The 15000-nt window shown below is 50.4% G+C and overlaps 1 protein-coding gene across 1 annotated transcript in view; it reads left to right on the forward strand.

Annotated features, from left to right (window-relative positions):
- The window catches only part of vps13b (vacuolar protein sorting 13 homolog B), a 214153-nt gene that overhangs the window by 13437 nt on the left and 185716 nt on the right, over positions 1-15000 (forward strand). Inside the window, exons 5-8 of the mRNA XM_079624835.1 lie at positions 7140-7307; positions 11578-11759; positions 11842-12004; positions 12240-12493. Of these exons, the coding sequence (XP_079480961.1) occupies positions 7140-7307; positions 11578-11759; positions 11842-12004; positions 12240-12493 (767 nt within the window). The remainder of the gene's footprint in view (positions 1-7139; positions 7308-11577; positions 11760-11841; positions 12005-12239; positions 12494-15000) is intronic.

Raw genomic sequence — 15000 nt, forward strand, 5'->3', positions numbered from 1 at the left:
AGGACCCGATTATAGCAGGACCGATTATAGCAGGACCCGATCACAGCAGGACCCGATCATAGCAGGACCGATCATAGCAGGACCCGATCATAGCAGGACCCGATCATAGCAGGACCGATCATAGCAGGACCCGATTATAGCAGGACCGATTATAGCAGGACCGATTATAGCAGGACCCGATCATAGCAGGACCCGATCACAGCAGGACCCGATTATAGCAGGACCGATTATAGCAGGACCCGATCATAGCAGGACCCGATCACAGCAGGACCCGATCACAGCAGGACCCGATTATAGCAGGACCGATCATAGCAGGACCGATCATAGCAGGACCCGATCATATCAGGACCCGATCATAGCAGGACCCGATCACAGCAGGACCGATCATAGCAGGACCCGATCACAGCAGGACCCGATTATAGCAGGGCCGATTATAGCAGTACCGATTATAGCAGGACCGATTATAGCAGGACCCGATCATAGCAGGACCCGATCACAGCAGGACCGATCACAGCAGGACCGATCATAGCAGGACCCGATCACAGCAGGACCCGATTATAGCAGGACCGATTATAGCAGGACCCGATCACAGCAGGACCCGATTATAGCAGGACCGATTATAGCAGGACCGATCATAGCAGGACCCGATCATAGCAGGACCCGATTATAGCAGGACCCGATTATAGCAGGACCCGATCATAGCAGGACCGATTATAGCAGGACCGATTATAGCAGGACCGATCATAGCAGGACCCGATCATAGCAGGACCCGATCATAGCAGGACCCGATCACAGCAGGACCCGATCATAGCAGGACCGATCATAGCAGGACCCGATCATAGCAGGACCGATTATAGCAGGACCCGATCATAGCAGGACCGATCATAGCAGGACCCGATCATAGCAGGACCGATCATAGCAGGACCCGATCACAGCAGGACCCGATTATAGCAGGACCGATTATAGCAGGACCCGATCACAGCAGGACCCGATCATAGCAGGACCGATCATAGCAGGACCGATTATAGCAGGACCGATCATAGCAGGACCCGATCATAGCAGGACCCGATCATAGCAGGACCGATCATAGCAGGACCCGATTATAGCAGGACCCGATCATAGCAGGACCGATCATAGCAGGACCCGATTATAGCAGGACCCGATCATAGCAGGACCCGATCATAGCAGGACCCGATCATAGCAGGACCCGATCACAGCAGGACCCGATTATAGCAGGACCGATTATAGCAGGACCCGATCATAGCAGGACCGATCATAGCAGGACCGATCATAGCAGGACCCGATCATAGCAGGACCGATCATAGCAGGACCCGATTATAGCAGGACCCGATCATAGCAGGACCCGATCATAGCAGGACCCGATCATAGCAGGACCCGATCATAGCAGGACCGATTATAGCAGGACCCGATCATAGCAGGACCGATCATAGCAGGACCCGATCATAGCAGGACCCGATCATAGCAGGACCCGATCATAGCAGGACCCGATCATAGCAGGACCCGATTATAGCAGGACCCGATTATAGCAGGACCCGATCATAGCAGGACCCGATTATAGCAGGACCCGATCATAGCAGGACCGATCATAGCAGGACCCGATTATAGCAGGACCGATTATAGCAGGACCGATCATAGCAGGACCGATCATAGCAGGACCGATCATAGCAGGACCCGATCATAGCAGGACCCGATCATAGCAGGACCCGATCATAGCAGGACCGATCATAGCAGGACCCGATTATAGCAGGACCCGATCATAGCAGGACCGATCATAGCAGGACCGATCATAGCAGGACCGATTATAGCAGGACCCGATTATAGCAGGACCGATCATAGCAGGACCGATCATAGCAGGACCCGATCATAGCAGGACCCGATCATAGCAGGACCCGATCATAGCAGGACCGATCATAGCAGGACCGATCATAGCAGGACCCGATCACAGCAGGACCCGATCATAGCAGGACCGATCATAGCAGGACCGATCATAGCAGGACCGATTATAGCAGGACCGATCATAGCAGGACCCGATCATAGCAGGACCCGATCATAGCAGGACCGATCATAGCAGGACCCGATTATAGCAGGACCCGATCATAGCAGGACCGATCATAGCAGGACCCGATTATAGCAGGACCCGATCATAGCAGGACCCGATCATAGCAGGACCCGATCATAGCAGGACCCGATCACAGCAGGACCCGATTATAGCAGGACCGATTATAGCAGGACCCGATCATAGCAGGACCGATCATAGCAGGACCGATCATAGCAGGACCCGATCATAGCAGGACCGATCATAGCAGGACCCGATTATAGCAGGACCCGATCATAGCAGGACCCGATCATAGCAGGACCCGATCATAGCAGGACCCGATCATAGCAGGACCGATTATAGCAGGACCCGATCATAGCAGGACCGATCATAGCAGGACCCGATCATAGCAGGACCCGATCATAGCAGGACCGATCATAGCAGGACCCGATTATAGCAGGACCCGATCATAGCAGGACCCGATCATAGCAGGACCCGATCATAGCAGGACCCGATCATAGCAGGACCCGATTATAGCAGGACCCGATTATAGCAGGACCCGATCATAGCAGGACCCGATCATAGCAGGACCCGATCATAGCAGGACCGATCATAGCAGGACCCGATCATAGCAGGACCGATCATAGCAGGACCGATCATAGCAGGACCCGATCATAGCAGGACCCGATCATAGCAGGACCCGATCATAGCAGGACCGATCATAGCAGGACCCGATTATAGCAGGACCGATTATAGCAGGACCGATTATAGCAGGACCCGATCATAGCAGGACCCGATCACAGCAGGACCCGATTATAGCAGGACCGATTATAGCAGGACCCGATCATAGCAGGACCCGATCATAGCAGGACCCGATTATAGCAGGACCCGATCACAGCAGGACCCGATTATAGCAGGACCCGATCATAGCAGGACCCGATCATAGCAGGACCCGATCATAGCAGGACCCGATCACAGCAGGACCCGATCACAGCAGGACCCGATCATAGCAGGACCCGATCATAGCAGGACCCGATCATAGCAGGACCCGATCACAGCAGGACCCGATTATAGCAGGACCGATCATAGCAGGACCCGATCATAGCAGGACCCGATCATAGCAGGACCCGGTCATAGCAGGACCCGATCATAGCAGGACCCGATCATAGCAGGACCCGATCATAGCAGGACCCGATCATAGCAGGACCGATCATAGCAGGACCCGATTATAGCAGGACCGATTATAGCAGGACCGAATATAGCAGGACCCGATCATAGCAGGACCCGATCACAGCAGGACCCGATTATAGCAGGACCGATTATAGCAGGACCCGATCATAGCAGGACCGATCATAGCAGGACCCGATCATAGCAGGACCCGATTATAGCAGGACCCGATCATAGCAGGACCCGATTATAGCAGGACCCGATCATAGCAGGACCCGATCATAGCAGGACCCGATTATAGCAGGACCCGATCATAGCAGGACCCGATCATAGCAGGACCCGATCACAGCAGGACCCGATTATAGCAGGACCGATCATAGCAGGACCCGATCATAGCAGGACCCGATTATAGCAGGACCCGATCATAGCAGGACCCGATTATAGCAGGACCGATTATAGCAGGACCGATTATAGCAGGACCGATCATAGCAGGACCCGATCATATCAGGACCCGATCATAGCAGGACCCGATCACAGCAGGACCGATCATAGCAGGACCCGATCACAGCAGGACCCGATTATAGCAGGGCCGATTATAGCAGTACCGATTATAGCAGGACCGATTATAGCAGGACCCGATCATAGCAGGACCCGATCACAGCAGGACCGATCACAGCAGGACCGATCACAGCAGGACCGATCATAGCAGGACCCGATCACAGCAGGACCCGATTATAGCAGGACCGATTATAGCAGGACCCGATCACAGCAGGACCCGATTATAGCAGGACCGATTATAGCAGGACCGATCATAGCAGGACCCGATCATAGCAGGACCCGATTATAGCAGGACCCGATTATAGCAGGACCCGATCATAGCAGGACCCGATTATAGCAGGACCCGATTATAGCAGGACCGATCATAGCAGGACCCGATCATAGCAGGACCCGATTATAGCAGGACCCGATTATAGCAGGACCCGATTATAGCAGGACCCGATCATAGCAGGACCGATCATAGCAGGACCGATTATAGCAGGACCGATCATAGCAGGACCGATTATAGCAGGACCGATCATAGCAGGACCCGATCATAGCAGGACCCGATCATAGCAGGACCGATCATAGCAGGACCGATCATAGCAGGACCGATTATAGCAGGACCGATCATAGCAGGACCCGATCATAGCAGGACCCGATCATAGCAGGACCGATCATAGCAGGACCCGATTATAGCAGGACCCGATCATAGCAGGACCGATCATAGCAGGACCCGATTATAGCAGGACCCGATCATAGCAGGACCCGATCATAGCAGGACCCGATCATAGCAGGACCCGATCACAGCAGGACCCGATTATAGCAGGACCGATTATAGCAGGACCCGATCATAGCAGGACCCGATCACAGCAGGACCCGATTATAGCAGGACCGATCATAGCAGGACCCGATCATAGCAGGACCCGATCATAGCAGGACCGATCATAGCAGGACCCGATCACAGCAGGACCGATCATAGCAGGACCCGATCATAGCAGGACCCGATCATAGCAGGACCCGATCATAGCAGGACCCGATCATAGCAGGACCGATCATAGCAGGACCCGATCACAGCAGGACCCGATCACAGCAGGACCCGATCACAGCAGGACCCGATCACAGCAGGACCGATCATAGCAGGACCCGATCATAGCAGGACCCGATCATAGCAGGACCCGATCATAGCAGGACCCGATCATAGCAGGACCCGATCATAGCAGGACCCGATCATAGCAGGACCCGATCATAGCAGGACCCGATCACAGCAGGACCCGATCATAGCAGGACCCGATCATAGCAGGACCCGATCATAGCAGGACCCGATCATAGCAGGACCCGATCATAGCAGGACCCGATCATAGCAGGACCCGATCATAGCAGGACCCGATCATAGCAGGACCGATCATAGCAGGACCCGATCATAGCAGGACCGATCATAGCAGGACCCGATCATAGCAGGACCCGATCATAGCAGGACCCGATCACAGCAGGACCGATCATAGCAGGACCGATTATAGCAGGACCGATCATAGCAGGACCCGATCATAGCAGGACCCGATCATAGCAGGACCCGATCATAGCAGGACCCGATCATAGCAGGACCCGATCATAGCAGGACCGATCATAGCAGGACCGATTATAGCAGGACCCGATTATAGCAGGACCGATCATAGCAGGACCCGATCATAGCAGGACCCGATCATAGCAGGACCCGATCATAGCAGGACCCGATCATAGTAATTAAACACAGGAAAAGTCAGATTTACATCATATGTCCCCTTTAATGTCTGGTGTTTTCTTCCTCGGCCAATGCGTTTGTGCGCAGGAGAGAGTCTGAGATTTTGTGAGTGTGTGTGTGTGTGTGTGTGTGTGTGTGTGTGTGTGTGTGTGTGTGTGTGTGTGTGTGTGTGAGCTACTCAAGCTCTTGGCTTGAGTAGCACATAAAGCTGTTGGTTTTTCCAGCTATTTTACGAGAGTAGTCGTGCTCCCGACGGGCCGCAGGTGCAGCAGAGCTGAGGAGAGTTTATGGAGAGACGCAGGGAAAGTAAAGACTCCGCTGGATAAATTAGATCCAGAGAGCACTAACAGGGAATGAGTTTATGACTGTGAATGCAGGTGCTGCACACACACACACACACACACACAGACCCGCCGCTGACCCGCATGTTTAACACACACCCTCGACCGCACACACTGACGCTCGCGTGACCGACGCTCTCGGGAAATAACGCACAACGGCGGACGATACTGTAAAACACTCGTTCTTCACCTGATCCCGAGGCTTTGAGTTTGTGGGATTATGATCCAGAGCTCATTAATAAAACACACGCCACTCGCACAGGAAGACAAACATTTGAGTTGGACTACAAGGGAAAAGCATTAAAGTTTTATAAGTTGGAGTGGGACCGCGAGCGTTCAGCCTGAATAATGCCGTCGCTCCCGCGGCGATGACCGCTCCTGCTGGATGTTTAATGTGTTATTGCTGAAGCTCTGGTTTGTAATGTTTTCAGTACTTTGTTGAGTAATGACCTTAGAGCATGAGCACTGTTCAGCTGGAGCTTCTGGTCACACACACACACACACACACACACACAGACACAGACAGACAGACAGACAGACAGACAGACAAACACAGACACACACACACACACACACACACACAGACAGACAGACAGACAGACAGACAGACAGACAGACAGACAGACAGACAGACAGACACACACACACACACACACACACACACACACACACACACACACACACACACACACACACACACACACACACACACACACACACACACTGCACGATTAATAGATTGGATCAGTGAGGTTGTGAGATGTCCGCTGCAGTAATATAATCCTGAACACTGTTAAGCGTTGTGTTTTTGCAGGTGAGAGACGCACCAGATCTCGAACATCCCAGTGTAGTTACCCGGCAGCCGGCGCTGTGTGAGAGAGTTATAGAGTGTTGGAGAGCGCAGGACTCACACTGAACTCAGCCACTATTATGGGATGTTGTAATCATGTCATGTTGATCGGTTTCTGTGTACAATTTATTAATTCACTCTTTAGAATAAGAGTTTTGTTATTCATCATTATGCTGACCAAGCGGCGGCGATGCTTAGTTTTGTTTTTGTTTTTTGATGATGCCACACCACACCTTTCAGAAGTCTCCATCAGCTGTGTGTGAGAGCTTGAGTTCTCCATCAGCTGTGTGTGAGAGCTTGAGTTCTCCATCAGCTGTGTGTGAGAGCTTGAGTTCTCCATCAGCTGTGTGTGAGAGCTTGAGTTCTCCATCAGCTGTGTGTGAGAGCTTGAGTTCTCCATCAGCTGTGTGTGAGAGCTTGAGTTCTCTGTCTGCTGTGTGTCTGCAGGGTACGTGCAGAGTCTGATCCGGCGAGTGGTGAATAATGTCAATATCGTGGTGAATAACCTGATCCTGAAGTATGTGGAGGATGACATCGTGCTGTCGGTGAACATCACGTCAGCGGAGTGTTACACGGTGGACGAGCTGTGGGACCGAGCCTTCATGGACATCATCTGTGAGTGAAACATGTTCACACGCTTGTGTTAGTGCTGGGTGAGTTTGGGGGGTTGGTTAGTGCTGGATGAGTTTGGGGGGTTGGTTAGTGCTGGGTGAGTTTGGGGGGTTGGTTAGTGCTGGATGAGTTTGGGGGGTTGGTTAGTGCTGGGTGAGTTTGGGGGGTTGGTTAGTGCTGGGTGAGTTTGGGGGGTTGGTTAGTGCTGGGTGAGTTTGGGGGGTTGGTTAGTGCTGGGTGAGTTTGAGGTTAGGGTTAGTGCTGGGTGAGTTTAGGGGGTTGGTTAGTGCTGGGTGAGTTTGAGGTTAGGGTTAGTGCTGGGTGTGTTTGAGGTTAGGGTTATTGCTGGGTGAGTTTAGGGGGTTGGTTAGTGCTGGGTGAGTTTGGGGGGTTGGTTAGTGCTGGGTGAGTTTGGGGGGTTGGTTAGTGCTGGGTGTGTTTGAGGTTAGGGTTAGTGCTGGGTGTGTTTGAGGTTAGGGTTATTGCTGGGTGAGTTTAGGGGGTTGGTTAGTGCTGGGTGAGTTTGGGGGGTTGGTTAGTGCTGGGTGAGTTTGGGGGGTTGGTTAGTGCTGGGTGAGTTTGGGGGGTTGGTTAGTGCTGGGTGAGTTTAGGGGGTTGGTTAGTGCTGGGTGAGTTTGGGGGGTTGGTTAGTGCTGGGTGTGTTTGAGGTTAGGGTTAGTGCTGGGTGAGTTTAGGGTTAGGGTTATTGCTGGGTGAGTTTGGGGGGTTGGTTAGTGCTGGGTGAGTTTAGGGGGTTGGTTAGTGCTGGGTGAGTTTGGGGGGTTGGTTAGTGCTGGGTGAGTTTAGGGTTAGGGTTATTGCTGGGTGAGTTTGGGGGGTTGGTTAGTGCTGGGTGAGTTTAGGGTTAGGGTTATTGCTGGGTGAGTTTGGGGGGTTGGTTAGTGCTGGGTGAGTTTAGGGGGTTGGTTAGTGCTGGGTGAGTTTGGGGGGTTGGTTAGTGCTGGGTGAGTTTGGGGGGTTGGTTAGTGCTGGGCGAGTTTGGGGGGTTGGTTAGTGCTGGGCGAGTTTGGGGGGTTGGTTAGTGCTGGGTGAGTTTAGGGGGTTGGTTAGTGCTGGGTGAGTTTAGGGGGTTGGTTAGTGCTGGGTGAGTTTGGGGGGTTGGTTAGTGCTGGGTGAGTTTGGGGGGTTGGTTAGTGCTGGGTGAGTTTGGGGGGTTGGTTTGTGCTGGGTGAATTTAGGGGGTTGGTTAGTGCTGGGTGAGTTTGGGGGGTTGGTTAGTGCTGGGTGAGTTTGGGGGGTTGGTTAGTGCTGGGTGAGTTTAGGGGGTTGGTTATTGCTGGGTGAGTTTGGGGGGTTGGTTAGTGCTGGGTGAGTTTGGGGGGTTGGTCAGTGCTGGGTGAGTTTGGGGGGTTGGTTAGTGCTGGGTGAGTTTAGGGAGTTGGTTAGTGCTGGGTGAGTTTAGGGTGTTGGTTAGTGCTGGGTGAGTTTGGGGGGTTGGTTAGTGCTTGGTGAGTTTAGGGGGTTGGTTAGTGCTGGGTGAGTTTAGGGGGTTGGTTAGTGCTGGGTGAGTTTGGGGGGTTGGTTAGTTCTGGGTGAGTTTGGGGGGTTGGTTAGTGCTGGGTGAGTTTGGGGGGTTGGTTAGTGTTGGGTGAGTTTGGGGGGTTGGTTAGTGCTGGGTGAGTTTGGGGTGTTGGTTAGTGCTGGGTGAGTTTGGGGTGTTGGTTAGTGCTGAGTGAGTTTGTGGGGTTGGTTAGTGCAGGGTGAGTTTGGGGTGTTGGTTAGTGCTGGGTGAGTTTAGGGGGTTGGTTAGTGCTGGGTGAGTTTGGGGGGTTGGTTAGTGTTGGGTGAGTTTAGGGGGTTGGTTAGTGCTGGGTGAGTTTGGGGGGTTGGTTAGTGCTTGGTGAGTTTAGGGGGTTGGTTAGTGCTGGGTGAGTTTGGGGTGTTGGTTAGTGCTGGGTGAGTTTAGGGGGTTGGTTAGTGCTGGGTGAGTTTGGGGTGTTGGTTAGTGCTGGGTGAGTTTAGGGGGTTGGTTAGTGCTGGGTGAGTTTTGGGGGTTGGTTAGTGCTGGGTGAGTTTAGGGGGTTGGTTAGTGCTGGGTGAGTTTAGGGGGTTGGTTAGTGCTGGGTGAGTTTGGGGTGTTGGTTAGTGCTGGGTGAGTTTAGGGGGTTGGTTAGTGCTGGGTGAGTTTAGGGGGTTGGTTAGTGCTGGGTGAGTTTGGGGTGTTGGTTAGTGCTGGGTGAGTTTGGGGGGTTGGTTAGTGCTGGGTGAGTTTGGGGTGTTGGTTAGTGCTGGGTGAGTTTGGGGTGTTGGTTAGTGCTGGGTGAGTTTGTGGGGTTGGTTAGTGCTGGGTGAGTTTGGGGTGTTGGTTAGTGCTGGGTGAGTTTAGGGGGTTGGTTAGTGCTGGGTGAGTTTGGGGGGTTGTTTAGTGCTGGGTGAGTTTGGGGGGTTGGTTAGTTTTGGGTGAGTTTGGGGGGTTGGTTAGTGCTGGGTGAGTTTGGGGGGTTGGTTAGTGCTGGGTGAGTTTAGGGGGTTGGTTAGTGCTGGGTGAGTTTAGGGTGTTGGATTAGTGCTGGGTGAGTTTAGGGTGTCTGTTAGTGCTGGGTGAGTTTGGGGGGTTGGTTAGTGCTGGGTGAGTTTGGGGGGTTGGTTACTGCTGGGTGAGTTTGGGGGGTTGGTTAGTGCTGGGTGAGTTTGGGGGGTTGGTTAGTGCTGGGTGAGTTTAGGGGGTTGGTTAGTGCTGGGTGAATTTGGGGGGTTGGTTAGTGCTGGTTGAGTTTGGGGTGTTGGTTAGTGCTGGGTGAGTTTGGGGTGTTGGTTAGTGCTGGGTGAGTTTGGGGGGTTGGTTAGTGCTGGGTGAGTTTGGGGTGTTGGTTAGTGCTGGGTGAGTTTGGGGTGTTGGTTAGTGCTGGGTGAGTTTGTGGGGTTGGTTAGTGCTGGGTGAGTTTGGGGTGTTGGTTAGTGCTGGGTGAGTTTGGGGGGTTGGTTAGTGCTGGGTGAGTTTAGGGGGTTGGTTAGTGCTGGGTGAGTTTGGGGGGTTGGTTAGTGCTGGGTGAGTTTAGGGGGTTGGTTAGTGCTGGGTGAGTTTGGGGTGTTGGTTAGTGCTGGGTGAGTTTGGGGTGTTGGTTAGTGCTGGGTGAGTTTAGGGGGTTGGTTAGTGCTGGGTGAGTTTGGGGGGTTGGTTAGTGCTGGGTGAGTTTGGGGGGTTGGTTAGTGCTGGGTGAGTTTAGGGGGTTGGTTAGTGCTGGGTGAGTTTAGGGGGTTGGTTAGTGCTGGGTGAGTTTAGGGGGGTTGGTTAGTGCTGGGTGAGTTTGGGGGGTTGGTTAGTGCTGGGTGAGTTTAGGGGGTTGGTTAGTGCTGGGTGAGTTTAGGGGGGTTGGTTAGTGCTGGGTGAGTTTGGGGGGTTGGTTAGTGCTGGGTGAGTTTAGGGGGTTGGTTAGTGCTGGGTGAGTTTGGGGTGTTGGTTAGTGCTGGGTGAGTTTAGGGGGTTGGTTAGTGCTGGGTGAGTTTGGGGTGTTGGTTAGTGCTGGGTGAGTTTAGGGGGTTGGTTAGTGCTGGGTGAGTTTAGGGGGTTGGTTAGTGCTGGGTGAGTTTGGGGTGTTGGTTAGTGCTGGGTGAGTTTAGGGGGTTGGTTAGTGCTGGGTGAGTTTAGGGGGTTGGTTAGTGCTGGGTGAGTTTGGGGTGTTGGTTAGTGCAGGGTGAGTTTGGAGGGTTGGTTAGTGCTGGGTGAGTTTGGGGTGTTGGTTAGTGCTGGGTGAGTTTGGGGTGTTGGTTAGTGCTGGGTGAGTTTGTGGGGTTGGTTAGTGCTGGGTGAGTTTGGGGTGTTGGTTAGTGCTGGGTGAGTTTAGGGGGTTGGTTAGTGCTGGGTGAGTTTAGGGGGTTGGTTAGTGCTGGGTGAGTTTAGGGGGTTGGTTAGTGCTGGGTGAGTTTGAGGGGTTGGTTAGTGCTGGGTGAGTTTAGGGGGTTGGTTAGTGCTGGGTGAGTTTGGGGGGTTGGTTAGTGCTGGGTGAGTTTAGGGGGTTGGTTAGTGCTGGGTGAGTTTAGGGGGTTGGTTAGTGCAGGGTGAGTTTGGGGGGTTGGTTAGTGCTGGGTGAGTTTGGGGGGTTGGTTAGTGCTGGGTGAGTTTGGGGGGTTGGTTAGTGCTGGGTCAACATTGACCCTCATTCAGAAACTCAGTGCTTAGAGTCGGCTGCTGGTGTGCTGCGTCATGATCTAAATAAACAGCTAATAAACCTGATGACACCCAACATTTACTGGGTCTCTCTCTCTCTCTCTCTCTCTCTCTATCTCTCTCTCTCTCTCTCTCTCTCTGTAGCTCCTGAACTGGTCCTGAGGAAGGTTATCAATTTTTCTGACTGCACCGTGTGTTTGGATAAACGTAATGCGAGTGGGAAGATCGAGTTTTATCAGGACCCTCTGCTCTACAAATGCTCCTTCAGAACTCGTCTTCATTTCACCTACGACAACATCAATGCCAAAATCCCTGCCGTCATTAAAGTAAGAGAGTGTATCTGTGGTGTGTCAGGATGGCGTTTGCGTTCACCTCGTGCATCACTGTTGTGTGTGTGTGTGTGTTAAGGTTCACACGATGGTGGAGAGTCTGAAACTCTCTCTGACAGACCAGCAGCTGCCCATGTTCATCCGGCTGATGGAGTTGGGTGTTGCGCTGTATTACGGAGATATGGGCGTCCATCGAGAGGGCGAGAGAGAAGAGAGTGGCTCACTTCGAGAGAGCGTCTCCGGTGAGTGAGACGAGCACTGCTCATTCAGTTTGTGTTGGTGTGTTTCTGAGGCTATAGAAACACACAGATCAACTCAATCCAGTGTCTCTCTTCACCTGTGCATATGAACGTGGGTTTGCATCAAGATCCTCTTCCTACGTCAGAAGGACTGCTTATTTTATAACATGCCTTAAAAACATGTCGGAAACCTGCGAGAAGCGTCTGATTCCAGTCTGATTGTCACTGTCTCCTGCAGATCTGATGGACGCCTCCGAAGCGTCTCTGACGGGTCAGTACTATCAGGGCGAGGATGAAGATCAGGGCTGGGTGTCGTGGGCCTGGTCCTTCGTCCCGGCCATCGTGAGCGCAGAGGATGAGGAGGGTGAGAGCGAGTCCGGCTTCTACACGGAGTCCATGGAGGCGGGTTCTGCCCGGCCCCTGCACAAGTCCCCCAGAGACCCTGTAGTGTCCGTCGGCTTCTACTGCACTAAAGCCTCACTCACCTTTAAGGTGAGAGAAACACTCAAATGACTCAAATAGCATTAGTTCTCATGATAAAAGAAAGGTTTCTTAAAGGAGTTGTGAACATTACCCCATGATTTACTCTCCCTCAAGCCATCCTAGGTGTATGACTTTCTTCTTTCAGACGAAAGAAAGAGTTATGTGAAAAAATATCCTGGCTCTTCCAAGCTTTATAGTGGCAGCGGATTACAACCAACAGTTTGAAGCTCAAAAAAGTGCATCGATGCACTTTTATGATGGACAGATGCACTTTTATGATGGATAGATGCACTTTTATGATGGACAGATGCACTTTTATGATGGACAGATGCACTTTTATGATAGACAGATGCACTTTTATGATGGACAGATGCACTTTTATGATGGACAGATGCAATTTATGATGGATAGATGCACTTTTTATGATGGACAGATGCACTTTAATGATGGACAGATGCACTTTTATGATGGACAGATGCACTTTTATGATGAATAGCACTTTTATGATGGACAGATGCACTTTTATGATGAATAGCACTTTTATGATGGACAGATGCACTTTTATGATGGACAGATGCACTTTTATGATGGACAGATGCACTTTTATGATGGACAGATGCACTTTTATGATGAATAGCACTTTTATGATGGACAGATGCACTTTTATGATGGACAGATGCACTTTTATGATGGACAGATGCACTTTTATGATGGACAGATGCACTTTTATGATGGACAGATGCACTTTTATGATGAATAGCACTTTTATGATGGACAGATGCACTTTTATGATGGACAGATGCACTTTTATGATGAATAGCACTTTTATGATGGACAGATGCACTTTTATGATGGACAGATGCACTTTTATGATGGATAGATGCACTTTTATGATGGACAGATGCACTTTTATGATGGATAGATGCACTTTTGATGGACAGATGCACTGTTATGATGGACGGATGCACTTTTGCGATGGACGGATGCACTTTTATGATGGACGGATGCACTTTTATGATGGACAGATGCACTTTTATGATGAATAGCACTTTTATGATGGACAGATGCACTTTTATGATGGACAGATGCACTTTTATGATGGACAGATGCACTTTTATGATGGATAGATGCACTTTTATGATGGACAGATGCACTTTTATGATGGATAGATGCACTTTTGATGGACAGATGCACTGTTATGATGGACGGATGCACTTTTGCGATGGACGGATGCACTTTTATGATGGACGGATGCACTTTTATGATGGACAGATGCACTTTTATGATGAATAGCACTTTTATGATGGACAGATGCACTTTTATGATGGATAGATGCACTTTTATGATGGACAGATGCACTTTTATGATTGATAGATGCACTTTTATGATGGATAGATGCACTTTTATGATGGACAGATGCACTTTTATGATGGATAGATGCACTTTTATGATGGACAGATGCACTTATGATGGACAGATGCACTTTTATGATGGACAGATGCACTTTTTTGATGGACAGATGCACTTTTATGATGGATAGATGCACTTTTATGATGGATAGATGCACTTTTATGATGGACAGATGCACTTTTATGATGGATAGATGCACTTTTATGATGGACAGATGCACTTTTATGATGGACAGATGCACTTTTATGATGGATAGATGCACTTTTGATGGACAGATGCACTGTTATGATGGACGGATGCACTTTTGCGATGGACGGATGCACTTTTATGATGGACGGATGCACTTTTATGATGGACAGATGCACTTTTATGATGAATAGCACTTTTATGATGGACAGATGCACTTTTATGATGGATAGATGCACTTTTATGATGGACAGATGCACTTTTATGATTGATAGATGCACTTTTATGATGGATAGATGCACTTTTATGATGGACAGATGCACTTTTATGATGGATAGATGCACTTTTATGATGGACAGATGCACTTATGATGGACAGATGCACTTTTATGATGGACAGATGCACTTTTTTGATGGACAGATGCACTTTTATGATGGATAGATGCACTTTTATGATGGATAGATGCACTTTTATGATGGACAGATGCACTTTTATGATGGATAGATGCACTTTTATGATGGATAGATGCACTTTTATGATGGACAGATGCACTTTTATGATGGATAGATGCACTTTTATGATGGACAGATGCACTTTTATGATGGACAGATGCACTTTTATGATGGATGCACTTTTATGATGGACAGATGCACTTTTATGATGGACAGATGCACTTTTATGATGGACAGATGCACTTTTATGATGGACAGATCCACTTTTATGATGGAGAGATGCACTTTTATGATGGATAGATGTACTTTTATGATGAATAGCACTTTTATGATGGATAGATGCACTTTTATGAGCTTCAAATTGTTGGTTGTAATCCGCTGCCATTATCAAGCTTGGAAGAACCAAGATATGTTTTTATATAACTCTTTCTTTCGTCTGAAAGAAGAAAGTCATACACCTAGGACGGC

The sequence above is a fragment of the Phoxinus phoxinus genome (assembly GCF_949152265.1).
Source record: "Phoxinus phoxinus genome assembly, chromosome: 10".
In the NCBI taxonomy this organism is placed as follows: domain Eukaryota; kingdom Metazoa; phylum Chordata; class Actinopteri; order Cypriniformes; family Leuciscidae; genus Phoxinus; species Phoxinus phoxinus.